At 46.2% G+C, this 21,022-nt stretch overlaps 9 protein-coding genes across 9 annotated transcripts; 3 read left to right on the top strand and 6 right to left on the bottom strand.

The window, feature by feature from the left end:
• Positions 1-664: 664 nt before the first annotated feature.
• On the top strand, positions 665-1,402 carry PPTG_24039 (hypothetical protein). Its single transcript, XM_008914883.1, has one exon. It carries the CDS (start codon positions 701-703, stop codon positions 1,100-1,102), a length of 402 nt encoding a protein of 133 aa, XP_008913131.1. The 5' UTR covers positions 665-700; the 3' UTR covers positions 1,103-1,402.
• A 2,130-nt stretch (positions 1,403-3,532) lies between these two features.
• On the bottom strand, positions 3,533-3,706 carry PPTG_24038 (hypothetical protein; the record flags this gene model as incomplete). The annotated part of the gene is made up of 1 exon (XM_008914882.1): positions 3,533-3,706. One exon carries the CDS (start codon positions 3,704-3,706, stop codon positions 3,533-3,535), a length of 174 nt encoding a protein of 57 aa, XP_008913130.1.
• A 674-nt stretch (positions 3,707-4,380) lies between these two features.
• PPTG_24037 (hypothetical protein) lies at positions 4,381-4,539 on the bottom strand (the record flags this gene model as incomplete). The annotated part of the gene is made up of 1 exon (XM_008914881.1): positions 4,381-4,539. One exon carries the CDS (start codon positions 4,537-4,539, stop codon positions 4,381-4,383), a length of 159 nt encoding a protein of 52 aa, XP_008913129.1.
• A 797-nt stretch (positions 4,540-5,336) lies between these two features.
• Positions 5,337-8,238, bottom strand: PPTG_17044 (hypothetical protein; the record flags this gene model as incomplete). Its single annotated transcript, XM_008914880.1, has 5 exons — positions 5,337-5,961; positions 6,049-7,463; positions 7,547-7,631; positions 7,703-8,021; positions 8,088-8,238. 5 exons carry the CDS (start codon positions 8,236-8,238, stop codon positions 5,337-5,339), a joined length of 2,595 nt encoding a protein of 864 aa, XP_008913128.1.
• A 66-nt stretch (positions 8,239-8,304) lies between these two features.
• On the bottom strand, positions 8,305-9,162 carry PPTG_17043 (hypothetical protein; the record flags this gene model as incomplete). The annotated part of the gene is made up of 1 exon (XM_008914879.1): positions 8,305-9,162. One exon carries the CDS (start codon positions 9,160-9,162, stop codon positions 8,305-8,307), a length of 858 nt encoding a protein of 285 aa, XP_008913127.1.
• A 1,156-nt stretch (positions 9,163-10,318) lies between these two features.
• PPTG_17042 (hypothetical protein) lies at positions 10,319-11,047 on the bottom strand (the record flags this gene model as incomplete). Its single annotated transcript, XM_008914878.1, has 1 exon — positions 10,319-11,047. The coding sequence occupies one exon, from the start codon at positions 11,045-11,047 to the stop codon at positions 10,319-10,321; it is 729 nt and encodes a 242-aa protein (XP_008913126.1).
• A 2,290-nt stretch (positions 11,048-13,337) lies between these two features.
• Positions 13,338-15,791, top strand: PPTG_24036 (hypothetical protein; the record flags this gene model as incomplete). The annotated part of the gene is made up of 4 exons (XM_008914877.1): positions 13,338-13,579; positions 13,717-13,943; positions 14,061-14,205; positions 14,780-15,791. The coding sequence occupies 4 exons, from the start codon at positions 13,338-13,340 to the stop codon at positions 15,447-15,449; spliced, it is 1,284 nt and encodes a 427-aa protein (XP_008913125.1). The 3' UTR covers positions 15,450-15,791.
• A 1,957-nt stretch (positions 15,792-17,748) lies between these two features.
• On the top strand, positions 17,749-18,024 carry PPTG_17039 (hypothetical protein; the record flags this gene model as incomplete). The annotated part of the gene is made up of 1 exon (XM_008914876.1): positions 17,749-18,024. The coding sequence occupies one exon, from the start codon at positions 17,749-17,751 to the stop codon at positions 18,022-18,024; it is 276 nt and encodes a 91-aa protein (XP_008913124.1).
• Positions 18,025-20,348: 2,324 nt separating this feature from the next.
• On the bottom strand, positions 20,349-20,842 carry PPTG_17038 (hypothetical protein; the record flags this gene model as incomplete). The annotated part of the gene is made up of 2 exons (XM_008914875.1): positions 20,349-20,704; positions 20,779-20,842. The coding sequence occupies 2 exons, from the start codon at positions 20,840-20,842 to the stop codon at positions 20,349-20,351; spliced, it is 420 nt and encodes a 139-aa protein (XP_008913123.1).
• Positions 20,843-21,022: the final 180 nt, after the last annotated feature.

Raw genomic sequence — 21,022 nt, 5'->3', positions numbered from 1 at the left:
AGTTTCTAAAGCAATATAGACAGTTCTACAAGTGGAGAATAAGTTGGGGATGCAGCGTGCTTATCCACTTCCACAAAAACTCAGCCACGCCACTTAATATGATGAAACGGATTGGTGGGTAAATGTAAGGTATTTAATGTGGAGTGTTGGTGAGGAAATGCTTATCATGCTGTTGATGCACTTGTGTCGGCGTATATATCAATACAGAAGTCGTAAAACTCTTATAATACTGAGAATATTGACATGTACAAAAATTCGTGCGACCATGGATCTTACAGCTATAATAAGCAGCCGTTCGCCTGATAACGAAGAGTTTTAATGTAGCTTAGTTTTTGGTGAGATACGTTACAGTGAATTAGTCTAGCTAATGCCTCGAAGATAACTGGAGACAGTTTGGCTGGAAAACCTACAACACCTGCAGAAGAAAATAGCAAACGTGTGCGGACGAGAGCTCATTTATTTATACATGTATACCTACATATTTTTGTAGATCTGAATTTGCGGCGAGCCATTACTGGCGTCAACCGCAAGAAGACAATTGAAATGTCTCGCATGATTTGAATGCAGACCTTCAAGTTGGTACCCAAGTTGGGCAACCTAAAACAAGATTTGTCTGCGGCTGTCACATACTAGCGAGCTATGAAAAGAGGCATTCACAGCTACGCGAGATCCCATCACAGACTGCTATCGTGCTTAGCGGATGTTCGAAGTAAAGAGGCCGTGCGTGTGTTGTTGCTCGTACATGTGTGCTGTGGTTGTTGGCGCTATGGCCACGAAGACTGTCGCTCTTGATCCAAGCTTATGTCATTCCGCAATTTTCCCTCCAGTACCCGAGCCCAGAACAAGCGTCACCCGCGAGAATGCGTTTCTCCAACATCTTTCTGATGGTATCTGCCTGTCCTCCTCACTCCCGACCTCTGTGGAGCCACGAACGCCCAAGGCGACATTGTCTCAAAGCTGGGACCAGAAGTGGTTCGCTCGGCGGATGCGTTTGCCAGTGTCAAGAGATCCCTACGCAGCCACAACGTCGACGGAGACGATGAGGAAGAAAGAGCTGGAGGTGTTAACGCGTTTAAAGAAGGAAAACTCAATAAGATGCTGAGCGATATCAACTTCGCATACAAGAAGTTCGCCAAATGGTCCAAACGCGGATGGACTTCAAACGATGTGTATGGTCATGTGCCACACAAGCTCTATTCCCAGTACTACGACTACCGCAAGATCGCTGGCCACGCTTCTTAGGCTAATCGCGAAAGTGTGACAGAGCCATGGTTAACACAGAACGCTTCTTTCCTTCACGAGGAAAACCATACAGCAAATGCCATTGCAAATACAGCAGATTCATTTCATGGTGAAATCATTTTTAGCTACTCTAACTCCTTCAATGAAATGCGTAATGTTCAAATCACGACTTAACTGGCTAAAACCAACTATGTTATCCACTAAGTATCAACTTCTTGTCGCATTTGCGTAGCTTTCGTTGTTATTGGACGACATCATATCTACAGCTTCTCCTTGGCAAGCTTTCGCAACCATCACTAGTTTCCCTCTGCGCTCGTAAGTAGCCACCATGAGCGCGCTTCACTTACTTTCTTAAACTCAATTCTTCCAACCTTTAGTCGCCTTCAACTAGATTAAGGATGTACCGTGTTCTCTGGACTACGTCATCTCGATATTAGCTTACTTTGACGTCTGTAAGGTTGACATTGATTCCCGGGTCCGTGTCATTAAACAGCGTGTTGGTGGAACTTCGAAGTGCGTGAGAAAGAATAGACGACTCGCTTGTTGGAGAACGCCGTAGCAAGAGCATCCTAGCATCCTTCAGGGTCACCATCAGTCCGCGTCGTTGTCATCGACTCCACATTGTTAGTCACCGAAAAGGAGGGGGGGGTCTGTGGTTACTCTGTTGCCAGGTGCATCAGAGAATGCTAGCTTCAAGTCTGGCACCACGAACCGCACGAAAGAGCGTTCACATCAGCATTCTAGTGTTACAACTATATTGACTTGTGTCGAGATGCCGTAGCCTGAAGTGGTAACGCTGAAGTAGCGGCGTGTGATTGGTCATAAATTTGAAATCAAAGGAATTAATTCTATCAGAAATCCTGACGGTGATGGTCGCTGTCGCGGAGGACACCGCGGAAAGGATAACAAACACTTGGAGATAGCTGGTTTTCATGCTTCAGGAATAGTATTGACGTTGGTGGTTACGTTTTCAAGAGTGATAATCTCCGAACATCTTTATTTTGCGGAGACCGAGGACAGCAAGATAGAGAACCTATAACAGCCTGGATTTTTACTACATGTGGAAGAATGTACCCCAATTCTCATTGTCACAGTTTCGTGGTTCATCAACAGTGGTAGTTCGTAATCAAGGATCACTGGTTGAGCTGGACCGTGTTCTTGTCGCTAGTACATTTTAACATACAGAATAACATTTTTTTTTACCGGCCCCCAGTAATTGGTGATAGTGTAGGACTTCTTCCTGTATGCAAAATTATCAATCGTATAAATAAATCGGATTGGGTTCCATATGAAAACAAATCTGGAACAGTTTATTCCGTAAAAATTTCAAGCGGGACATGAAGACGCCAGAACCACTCGATATGACTTGCGTGTCACCACTACGTGAGGAACTACAGCTGCTAAACACTATTAGCGTCTTCCACCAATGCAATGTCCCTCATTGAATTAGATACAAAATATTTAAGACGACGCTGTTTGAGGACAGCTAGCCCAAGATGGCAACCAGAAAATAACTGGTAGATTTTCGCTCTCGAAGACGCCGACTGGCAGTGTTCCCTCGAAGGAGAACTTGATACGAGTGCGACTTCATTTATAGTCGCGGTTTGCTACGCGTACGCATTGAATCCTTCGAGAGCCTTTCTTTTCTCGATGTCGAAGACATCGTTCCTTGTAAGGTACTTGAGTAGTACTTGGCAGTTCTCATTGACGTAGATGCGTTAGGGCCTGACCATCATATTCCGTGGCACGCGCGACAAGTTGAACGAAGGTCGTCCAAGCAGAATATTCCTTGAAGGTCTCCTAATGTTACTTGTAACTCAGTCGACATTTTGAAACGATATAATGTCCTACAGGATACTCCGTATCCCTCCCGGTAAAACTTTAGTTTACTTCTCCAATCTCGTCCGTTGCAGGCTACCTACCCGATCACTTTACCAAATAACGACAGAGAATTACTACTGTACGAGACGGGTTCTTCATTTCGAGTTAATCCTCTGATCGACCGTCTTCATCTTCGAAAGAAACGTGAGAGTATCATCAGCTTGAGACAGATCCAAATTGTCATTCTTGTCACTTCTAGTAGCAGACTTGGTGACTTTAGACTGTTTTGGCTGCCCCACTCATCTACCTCGTATAGAAGCACGTTGGAACTATAGTAAAAGCCGATTCATATACAGCCTTATTTTCTAATGTTCCCATGCCACAACACCAACTTAGCAACATATCTGTCATCTGCCGAGGACTCGTTGAGGCACGACATTTGATCGCCATCTCTATCAAGTTTACAACGTCAGTTGTAGCTTTGTATTTTCTTCAGGTTCTTGACGAAGACGCAAACATACGCTTTCATGATTGATCGAATCTCCCGAGTACGCAAACTCTGGACAGCCTCCGCCCGTGCAGTAATCTGCTGTTCCTTCTCTTCAATTTGGCTCGTAGTCTTGCCGTGCAATCCTCCTTGCATAGACGTCAAAGATTTTGAACTAGCTCTGAAACGCTGGAAGCAGCTTGGTTGCATGAAGGAGAAGTATGAAGAGATTATGGTTCATGAGGGTATGGGATCTTCTCCTGATTTAGTGCCTACTCGTCCTCGTTTATTGAAAGACCTCCAATGCTGGCAGTCGCTTGCGCTCACTTCTTCTTTGACGTCTTCAGCCTCTGTAGGTGCATCTGCCACCTTCATCCCGTATTTCGTCAGGGACGGCTCAAGAAGTCCAACCCGCAACGCCCAACCAAATTCTTGGTCGTACGCATACGATTCCAATGGAATTCACCGATCTCTCATGTTTTCCGTCATTTCACTAATACGCAATAGAGGCAGTTATATCAATACGAAGGAACTCCACTTAGCCTATGTAAGCAACACACTCCACCTGCTGAACGCTCGTTTGAGGTCTTCAACATATCCTTCATCCATCTCTGCGTTCTCCACTGCAAGTGTGTAGATTTATTTTTCATAGAAGCCTAGTTAACAAACTCACTATCGTCATCAAGAATTTCAACATCGAAAGGTACGTGAATCCTTTGAGTTTTCTTGAGAGACCATGTATACATATGAATGGCTCAATGAATGACACTGACTAAGCAATGCAACTGATCCTGCGCATACCTGTGCTACTGGTTGTGGTCTTAAGCTGATCACAACGCATTTTTCCCCGTCGATACCATGCCACCAAGTAGCTTATTCTCGTCTGACACCAACGTGCAAATGTCCAACACCCGCAACTTGGACGGAGACACACCAATTTGCACATAGAGATTGAGGGAAGTAGTAGAGCTGGCAATGCCGTGAGCCATTAGTTCCTGCATTATTTTTTTTTGCGGAAGAGTACCGAGTTGGACAACCATCGCAATGATAGTTTGTTTGACAGTAAATTGAACAAAAACACTAACTTAGCATTCTACACAACTGACGTGACGAGAGCTACACGTAGTATGGTATTGCTGAATTCTTCTTCTTATATTTAGAATCGTGTAAATTTGACCGGCACCCACACACACTAAGCGAATCGCATCAACTTTTAATATCCTAATGTCTTACGAATAGGTAAGCGGTGCAGATTTTCTATTTTGTTTTAAGTAAGAAACATTTTGGAGACACTACGAGTATGTATTTTTTTTTCTATAGCCAATGTAATTACGGGCAAAGTAATGCCGATGCGGCGTTACAGGCAATGCGCGACAAACAAAAAGCTGTGTTTGTTTATAAAGTTAATTTATACTAGTATAAATAAGTATTTGCTCGGTTCAACCTGTAAAACCCAGATCTTCCCAGTGCTAGCCATGGTAATAGTTAAGACGATTTCATCATGCCCACCCTGCGTATAGAAAGTATTTTTTAAATTTCTTGAGTAGCAGGCATAGCAGACTCAATCTTTATCGACGACAATCTACTGCTGGGTCTATCCTTCCCATTTCTTGAGCTTGTTCAACAGATAGCTCAAGATAGTCGGTCTCACCAGGATGATAGGGAGCCCCCCCCCCCCCCCCCCCCCTTCCGAACTTACATGTTAACAAAACAGCGTATGCTCTTTTGGTGAACATGACGACGGTGCATCCGAACAGTTCCAATGATCATGTGTTTTTTCTGTTTGTTATTCGATGGTATCGTGATGACCGACAAGACCTTTGTAGATACCGTTTGGAAGCTGCAAGAGTTGGTCGTGCGTACCTTGCTCGACAATAGCGCCATCTTGAGTTACAGCAATTAGATCCGCATGTCGGATAGTGGAGAGACGATGCGCCACGATGATCGTAGTGCGCTGCTTCTGCGTTAGTAATCGATCTAACGAGACTTGCACCATGCGCTCGCTCTCATTATCCAGAGCGCTTGTGGCTTCGTCCGATAGCAACACCGACGGGTCTCGAAGAATGGCACGAGCGATAGCAATACGTTGCTTTCGACCTCCTGAAACTTGAGCACCACGATCACCCACGTCGGTATCAAAGCCATTCGGAAAGTTACTGATGAAGTCAAAAGCGTTCGCCTTCTTTGCTGCCTCGACAATCTCCTCGCGATTGGATCCAGGCTTACCAAGACTGATATTCTCCGCAATGGTTCCAGAAAATAGTACTGGTTCCTGACTGACTAAAGAAACATTCTCTCGCAGCCACTGCACATTCAGTTCTTTAAGGTCGTAACCATCCAGTGTCACTGAACCAGCGCTGGGATCGTAGAAGCGTTCCAGCAGCGAGATCGCCGTGCTCTTGCCGCTGCCACTCGCTCAGACGAGAGCAACTGTCTGGCCATTTTCAATCTTCAGACTATAGCTCCTGTAGATCTTTGCATCGGGTCGAGCAGGGTACGCGAACTCTATTTTGCAGAACTCGATGTTGCCATCTATACACGGTAACTTAAGCCCTGCATCCGAGGTTGAATTAATCTTTGGCTTGCGATCGATGATCTTGAAGACACGCTGAGCAGCTAATTTGGCTGTGGTGCCATCTGTAGCACCTTGCACTGCCATTCCCACTGCGAAAGTGCTAGTCATGATCACTAGGACCACCATAAACATCTCCTCAAAAGTGATGATACCGTCGGAGATCCAGATCCCACTAATATACCAAACCAGTGCGATAACCATCAGCATCGCTGCTTGTGAAACACCAAACGATAACCCACCGATGATACCGGTTTTCGCGTCGATTTCCTTCGAGGCGTTCAACAAGTCCGAATATACCGAGTTTAAAGCACTTTCCATCCCGAATGAAGCAACGGTGCGGATAGAACCGATTACTTCAGTGAGCAAAGCTCCAGCCAAAGTGTCGGCGTCGTTGTTCTGCTTGCTAGCGTTGGTACCAGCAACCTGTTTGGCCTGGATGAATGAAGATAATGCCACTACGGGGAATGCCGCCAGCAGGATTAGAGTCACTTGCCAGCTGTAGTAGAAGGCGATAACGAAAGCAATAGCGAGCGTTGTAGCATTAACCAGCCCTCGGTTGAGCATTTCCGAAGTCATCGCTTGAAGTACCGTCGAGTCCGTCGACAATCGAGACACCAGAGCACCCGAAGAATTCTCATCCAAGTCAAACCAGCCAATCTCTTGCTCTAACATCGCACTGAAAGTAGCCAACCGCACACGTGATATCAGTCTCTGAGAAACCACACCAAAGCCATAGTGCTGCATCATTACAGACACGCCGAAGAAAACTGCCAGCCCGATAAATCCCAGGGACCACCAGCGTGCATGGTCAAGCATCTCACTCTTCGTGTAATCGAGTCGGAAAAACAGCACTGTGATCTTCACAAGAAGAACGCCCCATACGGGGAACACAGCAGCATTCACCACTGCACCGAAAGCACCCATGACCATAAACTTCCACTCGGGAGCAGACATTTTCCACAGCCGACTTATCGAAAATGGAGGCAACTGTACATCGCCCTCTTCGTTGTCTTCACTGACAGTATCATTCTTATCTTTTGTTCTGGGCTGCGTAGTGGATTGCTTGAGCTTGATATCGCCACGTGTCGATCTCTGATCCTCCTGTTCTTCCATATCGACAGCGTTCTGTTTATCGTCGTGTGAGGCGTGAGCTTGAGCTTCGACCAAACTACGATAATGCCCGTTGGGTAACTCCATAAGCTCGTCATGAGAACCAATTTCAACTATAGCTCCGTCGCTGTGCACAGCAATACGGTCAGTATTTCTGATCGTCGACAGTCTGTGAGCTACAATGACCGTGGTTCTGTGCGAGTTTGCCAGTAGTTGATCAAGCGACGCCTGCACAACGCGTTAGCTCTCAATGTCCAAGGCACTTGTCGCCTCATCCAGTAACAAGATCGATGGATTCTTGATGATCGCACGTGCAATAGCAATCCGCTGCTTTTGACCGCCTGAAAGCTGCGCTCCACGTTCGCCCACTTCTGTGTTGAAACCTTGTGGGAACTCCTGAATAAAAATCGTAGGCATTGTCCATTTTAGCAGCTTCGACCACCTGCTCATCTGTCGCGGCAGGATACCCGTATCGAATGTTCTCCATGATTGACGTGGCAAACAATGCAGGTTCTTGGCCTACGAGGCCAATCTGTGAACGAAGCCATTTGACATTTAGTGTACGTACATCGACCCCATCGATACTCACGATACCAGTCTGCGGATCGTAAAAACGTTCCAACAGCGAAACGACGGTGCTTTTACCACTCCCACTGGGCCCAACAAGGGCCACAGTCTCGCCCGGTGCAATCGCCAACGAGTAATTACGACAAATTAGTACGTCCCGCCGGGATGGAACATTTTCAATCTGAATGCGACCATAAACAGTACCCAACGTTTTGCCCTCTTCACACAAGGGATCCATGAGTGAAGGACTTTAAATTGTCTGAAACACTGGAAAAGCCGCAGAACGTGCTCCTGTTATGGCTTCGATACTTGGTCCAGCTTGGCCTAGAGCCATGGCACCCATCGTGACTGCGAAGAACACAGTAAGCACCTTTCCACCGTCGTAGCATCCAGATCCCGAACAGGAATTACCGTCCAGTTGGTCGTTTGCCACCATAAGAGCTCCAAAATACATGCCACCCGCGTACGTACAGAACGTCGCAGCGAACATAAGACCGGTGCCTCATCCTACAGCGAAACCTTTCTTGATTCCTGCTTTCGTTGACAGTCCGAGTGCGTCTTCATATTTGTCAACGAAACGGTTGATGCAGTTGAACATGTATACCGTCCGTATATTGCTCAAAGCTTCTTGTGCGATGGCACCGGCCTTCCCATAAGCTTCTAGCCCAGCTTGTGTAGAGGTAGACAGCACTTTCATTGCGAGAAAGGCTGCAACAGCGATGAACAGAGTGAACGCCAGCAGGATTAAAGCTAGTTGCAATCCCTTCACAATACCGATGATGATACCGGCAATACCCATGACGAAAGAGCTCAGTCCGTCCCCAACTTTACGACCCATGCCTTCCTGTATAATCATCGTAGCTTCAGCAACACGAGACCCCAGTTGCATAGGCTCGTTCATATCGAACCACCCAATCTCCTTAGTGATGATAGCACTGACATACGCACTGCGTACGCGTTTCGATTGACGGGAAGCAGTGATACTCCAACAAGCGACTTGAAAAATACCTGCGAAGAAGACGGCGACGGCAAGGTACACAATTTTGAGTGCGACGTCTCGAACGCCATCTTCGATGTCAGTACCACCGTTGGACGGATGCAGCGTGTTGAGAACGTCCCCAAAGAGCACAATTTGGATGGGTTGGGCAATTCCTGCAACCATGGCTCCAATAGCTCCGAGAATCATGAGTATTTTGTCCGTTCCATCGGCATACGAGAAGAGCTCACTCAAGTGCACCAGCTGGCCATCGACGATAGAGTTCCGCGCTGACGCCTGCTTATCTGAGGCCAACTCCAACTTGGTGGCCGCTTCACCATTTTTCGGTGTCCCCGAGACTGCGTATGCAGTCGTCGATTCCATGGGAGAGGGCAACGTGTAACAGGACTGGTGAATTGAAGACTGATGATGGTCGAGACTAGTGAATTGACCTTTATGTCGGCGATATACGAACCATTATAGTTGATGGTGATTGGACAATCTTTCATTTGCTTGTGCCGTTTCGAGCGAGCGTAAGCTTTGCTGTAACATCGTGATGACTACGATAGGAGATTGCGATGCCGATAGCTGCATACACCAATCAGCGAGCAGTGTTAGCTTTTACCGCAACCGCGGAATGGGTTGAAGAACTGATTATTCTACTTATACAGTATGATACAATTAATTTTGAATTGAATATTTAACGATTGCGTTCTCCTCGTACGAGTTAACAAGTGCGCTGTATTTACTTGTAACTTAGCTTTCCGAAAAGTTACATCAATAACAAATATCTTTAAGAAAAAAAGAGTACCAAAGATTTTCTCATCATTTTCATATCTGATGTACTTATTGTGTTTCTGCCTAAACTTCTTAACAAGTTTTACCCGTAACAGCCCTCAGAAGGAGCTCTAACGAGCAGACAGTTGAAGCAATACAGTAGTACACGTAACCTCACAGTAAGGTGTCATCGAATGTCGGATCCAATAACAGTGGAGCAATGCCCGTTCTAGGCGAATACACTGGTATTCATAAACCCAACAGTCGATAAAGTGGCATTCCCAGCGAGCTATTGTGCCCCCAGCATAAGTGAAGTGAAGAAGGGTTTTCACAGGAAGCGCCCACTTGCGCTAAAACTTTCCGATCATGGATAAGGTGCTTCTTTTTAAAGACTGGGGTGTTTTTTTCTTTTGATTCACTGTACAAAGCAGCCAAGAAGCGTGTATTGTTACAGACATTGCGTGTTAAAAGATATAAAATTTAGCGACAGAGAAATACATCGTGTTAACAAAATTGGTATACCAGTTAATAACAGTTTTCAGTAAAAAAAAAAAAAAAAAAAAAAAGTGGTTTACGCTGTCGATGGCGTATGCCATTTTCCGAGGCTCGACCAAACACAACAGCGGAAATGCCTCTTAGTGCCACAATAATTATAAGAAAATCGTACCATTTCAGATCCCTCTAATACCAAACTGTCAAGGTCTATGACGAGGGAAAAGGTCGCCCAAGGTTCTGTGTCGAGATGGGCAAGCCATGTCAGTGTTTATTTCTTCTTTTTGTTGCGTAAGTGTAAGAATAGCTTGAAGTAGGCGGCGTTATAATCTGAAATATCCAATCCTAATGCTGCTCTAACGTACGATCGGGATCTGCGAGCATTTTTCCAAACTTTGATGTTTGCCATCTGCTGACCCTCCGTTAGGGGCATGTAGTAAACCCAGAGAGCCTTGACGGTGCCTTCGTCGTATTGGCTCTTAATGGACTTATCAAACCTTTTCATGAAGCGCAAGTAGATATTGAACTCCTTGGTGGATTCCAAAACTTTCACAGGGATATTGACCAGTCCCAAACGTTGCCAAACAGAGTCCATGGTGTCTCCACGCCTCACCCACTCGTCGAGTTGTTTTCCTTCCATCATGTACCGGTATTCTTGCAAGTATTTATAGTTGACGTGTTTCTTCTGAGCCGCACGCGATAACCCATACAGTCCCAGAATCTTCACGACATCGTCTTCGGTTTTGCCAGTAATGGACCAGTATTTGTTTTTTACCCACGTAGGTACGCTAAAAGGCAGACCTCTGTTCTCTGCATCACTTATTTTTGACACAGACTTGTTCTCGGTCTGCAGAGTTCGTAGAAGTGTCCTATCTTGGTAGTCAGAGGGGGCATTGGTCGACGACTCTGTTGAAGCCTTGCTTTGATGAAGCCCAGCGAGAGCCTCCCTGTTGGCCAGGAGAACAAGCACCATCGCCAATAGGCTGCGGTAAACAGACATACTGTGGCAGGGTCGAGTCTGGGAAGTAGCAAGCGAAATGGCAAGTGATTAGGAATGCATTGAATACTGCGAAAATCATTTTAAGCATGCTACCAGTATTAACCGGCAACTGAAAGTTGCTCACCATTTGATGACGAAGCACCCTCAGAAACAGATGTTTTCCGTACTGTGCACTGAACGTTTAGTACCTTGGTAGAATCATTCTACTAGAGTGTCAGGTTGAAAAGGGCCATCGTGATTCGGTGAAATCTCGATTCGAGGTCAGTAGCGAGGGAAGTAGTTCTCTGGATTTTCTCCTGAGTCCATGTAGTGAGCATACAGATGCCACGAGTCTTCATACACTAATTCATATCGAGAGAGAGATCGAGAGAGAGCTTATGGCGGAGAATGATAACAAAACAAAAACAAAAAAAACCAGGAAGTAAGCGGGCTACAGCAACCAGGTAGGTTAATGGATAAAGATGTGCATTATCCGCCTTCTCTATTGATATTAGTCCTCGTCGAATTCCCATCTCTGCTTTTTGAGCGTAGATTCATCATACTAAATTACTTTTATCTCCCCTAATTTACCGATGATGTAGCGCTTGGCCGCCACAACAAAATCCAGGTGTTCTGCTTGAGTTGTGTTACGGGAATGAGATATAAATGGTGTAAGAAAAATACTTCATTAAATGAAGGATATTGCTTCAGATATGAGCAGAAATCACGTGTATCTAATAACAGAAGGAACATCCCATTATATTGGGCACGACTATCCTGTGGCACTCTTATATAACAGTATTATCAAGGTCAGCAGGAACTATTTGCAAGCTTTGAGTAACTGAGTAATTTTGGGTTAGAATGACCGCCTCCTCTTTACGTTAAACCCAGAGTACAAAGCTTTTCACTAGAAGCTTCCATATACGCATATTCAACTCGAACATCGTTAAAAAGTAGATCCAACCACATATACTGGACAACATAATACCGTTCTCTATTTTAGCATCCTAAAACGGCAAAGTACTGTTCTTCTTACCGTTTAATTGGTAAAATGCAGAGCTGTGTCCAGCCGAAAGCACGACATTGTGATAAATGTCCCAATTACCACAATCACGAGAAAAGTTCCTCAAGTAGTGGTTGAAAAGCACGATCGTATCGAAACGTATGATTGGAGCCAGTGCCTATCTTGTTGTTGAAGAGCTACAGTAATACAGAGGATTGTTTTCGGAGATCTGGGCAATTTATAGCAATACATTGATCGTAGCAATTGCGTGCATGTGGTTGGACAGCTGTGTCATCAGTGAAAGCGACCCACCATCACTGATGACACAGATTATTGGTTTTGGTAAACTACGAACATTTCAGGGGCGTTTATAGTATTCCATTTGCCTACATTGAGCTATGCAGCACAGTATTTTTACTTTTCCATTCCGTCTATTTAAGCTAAGGTTTAAATCAATGTTGATTAGAATTTTTGAAAACAAGAATTTCCTATCCAATCATCTTAATGACCGATTTTCTCGATGGCGATGCTCGATCTAAGCCAAGGAGCAGAACAACAAATGCTGTACAGTATCGACCGTACGTGCGGCTAGTCTCCAGGTCGATGGTTATCCTAGTGATGTTCCCAGCCGCTTCTGCTGAAATCTAGAACTCTGAGAGTGAGTGCCACACGGAGCTGTTATGTACCCCCATTTCCTCAAAACCAGCAGGAGTGGTAACTTGGATCTATGCGTACGATTTCCGTGTTCGTAATGCAGCACACCGACTTAAAACTCGGGATAGAGTATCGTTACGTACAGTACGACTCTATAGGTGAAGGAAAATATGATTTGGATTTCTGCTGGGTGATAAGGTTCGATCAATTTTTTGTTAAACGAAAATGTCCACAATTCATTCTAACAAAACTTTCGTAATCATTGATGGCCATTGATGAGTCCTTCTACAATTGCATCCCAAATCCTAATTTTGTGATGAGACTTCACGTCGTTAAGACCGATGCTGCTGCTCAAAACCACTAGGATAATTCAGTACGAACTAGTCAGGCATCATTCTGCAATCTCATCCCACAATTTGCCTTGCCCCGCAAAAGTCTCCGCAGAGGATCACACCAACCAGTAATTGGAGCTTTTGGCCAGAGGTGAAAAGCACTTTTTCATGGTGGAGCAGATGGCAGAATGACAGTCCTTAATTCTAAAGCTCGGCTGACCAAACTTAGCCTCAACAGAGATCGAGAAGTCTTCAGTCATTATCGCTTTTCCTCCACCAGGCCCAAGTCTCTTCCTTCTCAGTGATAAGTTCAAGCATTGCCATGCCGCAAACGGTTGTCCTGCTGTACCTGTCTGACATCCCTGACTTGGGGCTCGATAGCCCTCGCTACGGCGCCACAACATCCCGAATCCTGCCCCGGTCCGACGAAGGCAGCATTACCAGTACCAGTAAATCCTCCTCCTTACTTACGACAACTGGCAAGCGATTTGTTATCTACAAACGACACTGCGGACAGAAGCTCACAAAGCTCGACCATCGAGGGTTCAGCACGATGTTCATCGGGTAATTTCAGCTCCAACATATTCAGGTAAGACTACAGAGGATTTTCTGGACCGTGTACGCACCTCGGACGCAACACTTTTCATACCCCATCCAGCTATCGTGTCTCGCCTGTTCGACTTTGACTTTGATTCTTGTAGCCTCTCGGTATTGCATTTTTTACGGTGGGATATCGACGCCCAAATCAACACGGAGAAGACGAAGACTGTCAACTTGCGCAATTTCTCGCCGAAAGTGGAACTGCCTGATATCCCTGAGCACCCCGAGTACTGGGATCTCCTAGAGGTCATCTCGGTACTCCACACTTTCGCTCAAGAATTTTTCGACGTTCACACGCAAGCACTCGTCGCAGCAGCGAAGAAGTTTGGTGACAGACTGTTCGAATTTTCTTCTTAGAGTTCACGGGAAATTGTTGTTCTCGCATCCTGGTTTATCAGCGTATTTGGAGCTTATAGAACAGCGGTGATAAATGCTGTATCATTAGGCCTTTGTATCCGCTCCGCAGTTCAGAACCGCTTCAACACGCAGGACGGTGAAATCAGCAAATTATTGTTCCAGCTAGTCCGAGAGCCACCTCGATCTGCTACTACACTTCCGACGGCACCAACCCAAGTAGTGTCCAACGCACGGTGACAAGTCCAAGTGCGGTGGGTTCCCATTCGGATGCAGCACAAGGTCGAACGATCAAACGCGTTCCCCAAAATGTATCTGCAAAGATACCAAAGCACAATGGATATCAGCTTTGCTTGCGTCATGTGTCGACCCAAGGTTGCCCATCCAAGAACAAGGATAGGTGCATTCAACCTTATTTAGCGCACTTCGAGCCGCCATCGCTACCCGAAATTGTGGCTAACTACGTCCAGGATCATTATGGAGGAGTGCGTGTGCCTTCGGATCAGCAATGAATTGGACGAGTCTTGCCGCGGCATGGCTCCCAGGAGGGTGTTGACAATATCAAGAAGGTGCAGAGGGTGATTGCATACCTAGAGCAACGATTACAGTCAGCTGAGCAAACGCAACGGAACAGACTGCTGTCTGAGCTGACACGGGCAGACGTTCCGCATCCTGAACCAGTTTCTCGATCAATTGAGGTCGTTGACGTCCCTCAATTTCTTATTAATCACGAACTTGCGTCTCAACTCGTTGTCCAAGCTGGATGGTCACTGGCGAATACCATCCGAGTATTACGTGGTCAAAATGCAGGTTCGCCAAGCCCCAAAAAGGCCTTGTCATCGGATCATTTGCGTGGCTATTACACGGGTACGAATACGTGGACCAGGTCATCGATTCTGCCTCACGCGGCGTCGAACACTCATTCAAGCCTGAATCTGATACACTTCGTCAACGAGAACCAGTGCGAAACCACAAATCAGTGAGTCTATACAAGAACGCACTGCTCCGGAGTATTCGTGATGGCCAGAGTAAGGGTACTTACTTGGTAGTGAGTCGCGCCGCCGCCTCGAGATGGAAACTGCACTACAGTCCATTTGGATGTGTGGAAAAAGTCGATGCGGACCCGGCGATCGAGGCTAGATCAGTTCACGATCTCTCATATCCTCTTGGAGAATCTACGAACTCGTGGTCAGACCAAGAATCAATTCCGGAGCTGGTGTATCAACTCGTTGATGTGAATGCACGTCGGATTATTCGTCTAAGAGCAGCCAATTCACAGACTGCGATCAAGCTGATGAAAGGCGATGTGAATTCTGCCTTCCGCATCTTGCACGTACATGAAACCGTTAGCCTATTTTTCGCCGGCTCAATCCCCGAGCAAGATATTGTGGTGATCGACCTTGCGGTTCCGTTTGGCTGGACAGGATCACCAGCTCACTACGGATTCTTTGGTCGAGCAATTTCGCTTCTCGTGCGCTGAAAAAGCCCCCACAGCATGAGTCCTAGTGATCCGGACGCAACGCCATTCTTTTGCTTTGACTGGGTAGACGATCACGTACTCGCGGAACTTGATGTGGGAAATCAACTAGAAGCATGTGAATGCGCACTTAGACTGGCAATGACTGCAGCCCTTGGCCCCCGAGCCATCACCGAAAAGAAATTCACACCGTGGTCTACGGAACGCGTGGCCCTGGGACTGGAATGGGACTCTTCAGCGATGACGGTGTCAATGCCTACTTAGAAGATCCAGAAGGCCCTCGATCGTGTTTACACTATACTGCGGGCGCGAACAACCACTCACCAAGAACTGTCTCGGCTTTTGGGTAGTTTACGCCACGTTTCCGCATGCATCCGACCTGCAAAGCCATTCTTTCAACGGTTAGCCACGCTGTGGCGACGATCCCCACGAGACCGAACCATCACGCTAACACGCGACGCCGAACTCGATTTCACGTGGTTTGAGCACATTCTTCGCTTCGGTCGTCTCCGGGGTGTTCCACTCGAGTTTTTCTCTGATCTCCCCGACCCGAATGTACACCTCTACATGGATGCCAGCGAATGGGCCTGTGTGTATTGCACCCAGCCCGGCGTGAATTTCTCCGTATCCTATTTGACGAGGAAAAGGTGCTAATTCAACAAGGCAAGTTCAGTATCAACGTTAGAGAACACCTTAGTACAGTACTTGCTGTGCTGTGCTGGGGTGACCTGTGAAGTTCCCATGATCAAGATTCTATCACCCACCTGCGATTTTGGATCGACAACTCATCCGCTGTTTAATGGTGCAACAAGTTAACAAGCTATAATCCTCAGTCGCAAGAGACTAATAGAATTTTCGGAGCAGCAGAAGCACAACACGACTTGCGAATATCGGCTGAGCATCTCACAGGGACAAGCAATTATCTTGCTGATTTTGGATAGCGTTCATGGTCTGGAAACCTGTTGAATAAGTGGCTCGCACTAACCGCTCAATGACCGCAGGTTCAAGTACCAGTCAGCGTGAGGAAGGCCTACGACGCCAGTTGGTCGCTCTTCAGCAACACTCCCTTGCAGATACCTCTCGACGGCAACATGAGTCAACATGGCGACAATGGGAACACTTCTGTCAACAACTGGGACGATCTCCATGGCTGCCAGAATCCGATTCTTAAACACAATCTCTTCAACTGGTGCTGTTTGCCATCTCTCGGTGGTCACCCATTTCCTCGGGCACTAAACACGCTAGATCAATATCCTTCATTCGCGCCCAGCTTAGTCATGTCAAGTAATATCATCGCGTCTTCGCCGGATTTGAACCGACTGTCACCGCTGGACTCGCCACCGCGCTTGTAGGGATCCGGAGGAGTAGTCTCCCAGAGCCCCAGCAACAACAACAACAATGCTCGACTGGATTGCCAAACCAATCGATTACAAGAAGCCCCAGCACCGCCTCATTCTTGGGGCTGCGCGGCTTGGTGTCTTCTATCTTCGAAGAAGTGTTGAGTATCTAGCCATGCAGGGAGGAAGACACTGATACGCTCTTGAAGTTCGTGACGTGGAAGTTTTCGACGCTACCGATAGACCCGCTGTTAATTTCTGCGACGCGACAAGCGTTGTGATAACATTACGTGGTAGCAAGACCGATCAGCAGAACCGAGGTACATCCCGACGACTAATGCGCTCAGGTCACCAACGCGTCTGCCCAGTTTTCGGCGCAGCAATCTGGATCTTGCCGCCCAGCATCACCTTCAACCTACCGATCCGATATACTCATTTAGCAGATCACGCATCCTGAAAGCGGAAGAACTATCAAAAGTACTCAAGGCAGCAGCAGTAGCAAATGGTCTCGATGCTAAGCAGTTTTCGTGCCAGTCACTTCGCAGCGGAGGCGTATCTGCACTAATTGGTGGCGTGCGGATTCGACAACGATTAAACTACACGGGCGACGGAAATCCAACGCATTCCAGCGATATACACACTACTCGGACGACATGGGAGCACCTTTGGCGGTGATGATTAGCAATCGCACATACCGAGCAACATCGAGACCACCGTCGCTCAATGGGGTTCGCGTCACCTACTGACGCGCCGACGCGTGGTCTCGATGTAATCTCGTAAATACAATTACTTTTGATCCCCATATCTTGCCCTCGTCATGCAGAACAGAAGAAAATCCCAATGCTTCTGTCCCACCTCGCTTTCCTCACAGAAGCTACTTTCGCGGCTGAAGCCCCTCATCTCGGGCCGTCTATGACGGTTGTTTCTCGCGGTACCCGGACCAAGTCGTGAACATCCACAAGAGAATGTTGCGCTACCACAGCAACAACAAGAGTGATGGCGAAGAGGACTACGAAGAAAGGGAAATCCCGGCAGGTGCGGACCTCGCTCACCTGGCGCGCTTGGCCAAAACGAATAAAGCCGACTCTCTTGAGACGACGCTTAAGGACTTTTTCAAGGGTATGGATAAAGGTGGTGTGAACCCTTCCAACATCCACAAGACGGAGTTATCGGCCGCAGATTTTGACAGACTCCGTCAACGGTTTGCAACCTGGTGTAGACACTACAAGGACTTTGAGTAGAACACTCGTGTTCAACAGCAAGGCTTGTTTGCGAGACCACGTTTTGCAGCTTGTAACGATCTAATACAACCGTTCCGTGACGGTAACCTAACGGAGACGGTCAGTGCTTCGCTGTAAGTCTGTCGTATTTCCGCGCGTTCAAGAACAGAATGCGGGTTCTGAGAGGCATAAAATAGAGTTTTTGATGGCGAGCTGGCACAACAGTATTCCGGACAAATTAAGCTGGATATACCGTTGATACCTACTATCCCATACAAGGTGAGGCTGATGAGCCCTACAACAGTAAAACGCAAGTAAAAACTTCGTTGAGTCCAAAATATAATCCATAACGCGTCAACACTCGGTTAGCAGGTGCGCTGCAACCAGTGCAACATGGTATTCATAAATGGACGTTTCATTGCCATAGGTGTGTGAGAGAAACATTAACACGGATTCAAATTACTTCGGCTAGTCGTAATTTACAGTGATATTAGGCTTGGCCGCCACAAGCAACATTCACCACGGTGGCATTATTTGTGAAAAGGATATCAGATATACATCGCGAGTCTATTTGAATAAAGGACGGAAATCATATCTGATTTAAGCTGAAATGACGCGTTACATGTATGAAGGTTTAGGAGAGAAATCTGCTATACTGGGTATACCAAAACAGTCTTCATGCTATATAACAGGTGTATCAAGTTCTCAAGTAACTTTACTAAAGTTTTGAGCTGATAACGGCTCTGAGTATAGGAAGTTAAAGAAGTTTTGAGTCAGATTGACTCGCCTCCTAGAACTCTGGAAATCATTTGTAGGAGTTTTCATCCCTTTTTCGAGTGTTTATGGAGCTCGCACGGCTCGATTGACTTTTTCGAGCGAATGATGCATTTAGCATTTTATTTAGTGCGAAAATTTCGGAAAAGAAACAATTTAAACACTTCTTCAGCCTAAAAGTAGATCGCATGAGCTAATGCCGGGAGAGTTAAATAAGGTCTCAAAACACATTTTTTGTATTGGAAAACCACAGCGCTTTGGATGGGAAAAACATACTCTTCGACGAGGCCTTGCAGCTTTTCCGCTTCAATAATTCCTCAATTTCCGTGCTACCGTGAAATAGACCCGCACATTGCGACAATGACCTGTACCAGTGATGATGTTACTGAAGAAAAGCTATGGTGAAGTTATGAGTGCAGCTCAGAGATAATCTGTAGATTTGGCAATGCCTAATAATGGTTTCTGGCGGCCATCTTGGGCTAGCTGTTCTCAAATAGCTTTGGTTCAGGTAAAATGTAGTTTAACTGGGAGATTTTGATCTCAAAGACGCCAACTGGTAGTGTTCCCTCGACGGGGGAACTTTATCTATTTCTGAGCGAGTGCAACTTCCTTTGTGGTCGTGGTTTGTCACGCGTACGCATTGAATCCTTCGTACTTAAATAGTACATGTACTTGGCAGTTCACGTTGTATTAAAAATAACTTATTAATAATTGCCGTGGTGGTACAGTCGGCATAAGCAGCCGAAAGTGTTAACAACGGTATTATTAATATTTTTTGCTTTGAGTGACATCTGTACGTTACAGTCGTGCACCTCGTTATCGGCACCGGTGTAATCTTATATTCGGGAATAATCAATTTGATTTTAGACAGGTTCAGTTTATAAATCTATCTTAATAATGATGAATTCTAGTTTTTGATATGTTCCACACTGCCGGAAACGAGTTGCACGGTTGTAGCGTATAGATGTCACTTTAAACAACTAGAATGAGTAAAAGCACTATATGATCTAGTATATCGGACGTGCACTGAAAACATATTTTATAGCATAATGTTTGTTTAAAACCAGCTATGTGAAACATCCAGAAAGCAGTGGTATCTTTTGTTCCCTGGAAAATCACATTACTCATTTGTGACGTGGTGGTCATCTGACCAATGGCATGGCAGTGATCAGTCACGCCAATTATTTGAGTTCAGCTGGTCAGATTATTCTGGACGGGGTAAACTTAAATTGCGTGTCTTTTACATCAGTCTACAATCCTATTGGTCCTAAATCACATGGATTTGCAACAATCAAGCTTCCATCCGGAAATTGTGATTATCGGACGCTGTGCGAAAAATTTCCGACCAAGATAAGATTAGGATTCGTAGGTTTTCATTGGTAGCTACAGATAAAACAGGATTTGAGAAAGATAGTTTTTAGGATGGGACCTGGATACGTGCGTGACTATCCGGTTGCCAAGAAATACTGGTTTTGTGCGGCAACTACTAACTTGCCGCCGCAAACTCTAACTGATTAATCACTTCTCAATTTGCCTCTTCTGTTCAACTCAACCTTCAAGCAAGACCTCGACTACAACCCCGCCGCTGCCACCTCCGACTCCACCTCCGACTTGCCACCGCCTCCAACCTCGACTCTATTGGCCAAGGCAGCCAACTCCTGCTTCCTTCGTTTGGCAGGCTCCAAGAACGTCACATCATCCAAATCTTTTCTCCATTTCTCGCCGATACTTCCAGCCAAGTCATATTTTGAAAGATGAAGAATCTTGGCCTGGAGCCTTCCATCATACTTGTTTGAAGCTGCATGTTTGCTCAGTTCGGCTTTTTTAGTACCCCGGGAGCCCGCTGCTGCCGCGGCTTCGAACTGGCCGAACTCAAATTTCCTACCCAGTACGAACATGATCATGACGGATTGAGCGCGGTATCCACCTGCAATACTACGTTCCAGTCGAGGAGGAAAACGACGTGAAATTCCACACTCAAGGATATCGATGGACGCTAACCCATATGTGTCATCAGTAGATCGCGTCCTTGTCGGTAGATCGTGTATCCAAAGGATTGCACCATGTCGATCCACTCCGATGATTGCGTAATCCTCATCGATGATGACGTAATCACTGACGCACCGTCGTCGACCACAAGTCTCAGGGCTGGATCGGGTCACTTCCCATCAATCAGCTTCTTGTTCACAAAAGCCGACTGGCGCTTCACCACACTGGTCCGAGATAGGTAGCTAAAACCGACAGC

The sequence above is a fragment of the Phytophthora parasitica genome (assembly GCF_000247585.1).
Source record: "Phytophthora parasitica INRA-310 unplaced genomic scaffold supercont2.64, whole genome shotgun sequence".
NCBI lineage: Eukaryota > Oomycota > Peronosporomycetes > Peronosporales > Peronosporaceae > Phytophthora > Phytophthora nicotianae.
Note: the sequence above shows the minus strand (reverse complement) of the source record. Positions and strands in the feature narration are given on the sequence as shown.

Coding starts and splice junctions, on each gene's coding strand:
- PPTG_24039 (XM_008914883.1), top strand. CDS start 701: ATGTTCGAAGTAAAGAGGCCGTGCGTGTGTTGTTGCTCGTACATGTGT.